We start from the raw sequence: 1644 nt of genomic DNA on the forward strand, positions 1-1644 counted from the left end.
ACAGGTGGAGCATGATTCAATTTCCTTTGGCGTAGCCAATTGGCGCCAGTTAGTTAGAAGAAGTGACTGGCGTGGTATTCAAAAAGGAAAAGATCGGATGGTATTAAGTAGGCCTAGATGGGACTGAAACTTTGCTTGTCATTCCAATGGACATCAAACTATAGCAAACTATGTCAAATCATCAGCTCATCGTTTTAGTGTAAGGTCACGCCACCGTCTGATGGGATCAAGCCATTCAACCATTTAATCATAAACAAATGCTAAATAAGTTACTAACTTACTCGTGTTTATCGATTTTAACCCTATGTGAAAGCTTATTTAATACTTGCATCAAGCTCATTAACTTAACGACTACAAACATAAAAGTGCCACTAAAAGCGCAAGCTAAATAACAAACGACATCAACATTCAATCAATGCAACCATAATAATACAATAAATATTCCTTTGACATGGCAGAATAATGGTATATAAAATAAGAAATCATGTATGAACAGCATAATAATGGAACCACGAACATAGCAGCAAGTAGTATAAATACGCCAAATCAAAAGTCAAAGCGAAAAGTGTCGCCAAGCGACTCATAGGACGCGTATCCTTTGTACCAAAGAGTATTGTGCAATATTAAAATACGTGCAAGTGAAGTGTGGCCGATATGTTTTCGCAAAATTACGCAACGCCCACTTGTGTCTTTATATCATGGCTCTTAGTGTTCATTTTTGCGTTGAGCCGATCAGTTGAAAGACACGTGACAGCGATGCGTTACTCACAAGGTACGGGTGATGAAAATTGTGAAACGTTAAAATCGGAAATACATTTGATCAAAGAAGAGTTCGATGAGCTTGGCAGGATGCAGAGGACATGCAATGCAGATGTGATAGTAAATAAATGTGAGGGACTATGTAACAGTCAAGTGCAACCGTCTGTCATAACGCCAACAGGCTTTCTCAAGGTAAGCGTGGCGTGTAAGTGGAAATAGGATTATCTGCAACATTATGAGGCTGCAGGATGGGCGTATGCATTGCGCTGTCATGACATATTTATAAATTAATTTATCAAATTCAATTTTTTGTGGCTTTATGTCATATTTTCATATCGCCACATAACTCACGCTAAGTACTTCTTTTTATTTCAGGAGTGCTATTGTTGCCGTGAAAGTTTTCTCAAGGAAAAAATAATCACTTTGACGCATTGCTACGATCCGGATGGTACTCGCCTTTCCTCACCTGAAATGGCAACTATGGATATAAGACTGCGTGAGCCAACCGACTGTAAATGCTTTAAATGTGGCGACTTTAGTAGTTAAGCGCTGACAACCGAAAGTTATAAAAAGAAAAAAAACGCATAAAATGTAAATTTTTATGTTGGGCTGCTACACAAGCACACACATTAATAAACGTTCAAATGCCATCTACCAACAACAAAAGAAGCATATATAACATAAAGAAGCATATGTGTATTTTTTGTGGAATTTTAAACGAATTTTTTCTGGTCAAATACTTTTTGATGTCGCTGTCGCATTTTTGCCTTTGGGCCTATAACGTCACCGCAATGCGTGAATGAGTGATTGCAAGTGAAAGCCCGCAAGCCTTTTTGACGATGCTTCAACGTACACAGGGACGTGTTTATGTGTTTGAGTGTATTG

General features: G+C 38.3%; 1 protein-coding gene across 1 annotated transcript; it reads left to right on the plus strand.

The window, feature by feature from the left end:
• Positions 1-564: 564 nt before the first annotated feature.
• Pburs (Partner of Bursicon) lies at positions 565-1391 on the plus strand. Its single transcript, XM_067769534.1, has 2 exons — positions 565-951; positions 1135-1391. The coding sequence occupies exons 1-2, from the start codon at positions 655-657 to the stop codon at positions 1303-1305; spliced, it is 468 nt and encodes a 155-aa protein (XP_067625635.1). The 5' UTR covers positions 565-654; the 3' UTR covers positions 1306-1391.
• Positions 1392-1644: the final 253 nt, after the last annotated feature.

The sequence above is a fragment of the Eurosta solidaginis genome, chromosome 2, assembly GCF_040869045.1.
Source record: "Eurosta solidaginis isolate ZX-2024a chromosome 2, ASM4086904v1, whole genome shotgun sequence".
Classification (NCBI taxonomy): Eukaryota; Metazoa; Arthropoda; class Insecta; order Diptera; family Tephritidae; genus Eurosta; species Eurosta solidaginis.

Excerpts from the sequence above, each read along its gene's own strand:
- Pburs (XM_067769534.1), top strand. The coding sequence starts at position 655 with ATGTTTTCGCAAAATTACGCAACGCCCACTTGTGTCTTTATATCATGG. Across the intron at positions 952-1,134 it reads CGCCAACAGGCTTTCTCAAG|GAGTGCTATTGTTGCCGTGA; the intron begins GTAAGCGTGGCG and ends TTTTTATTTCAG.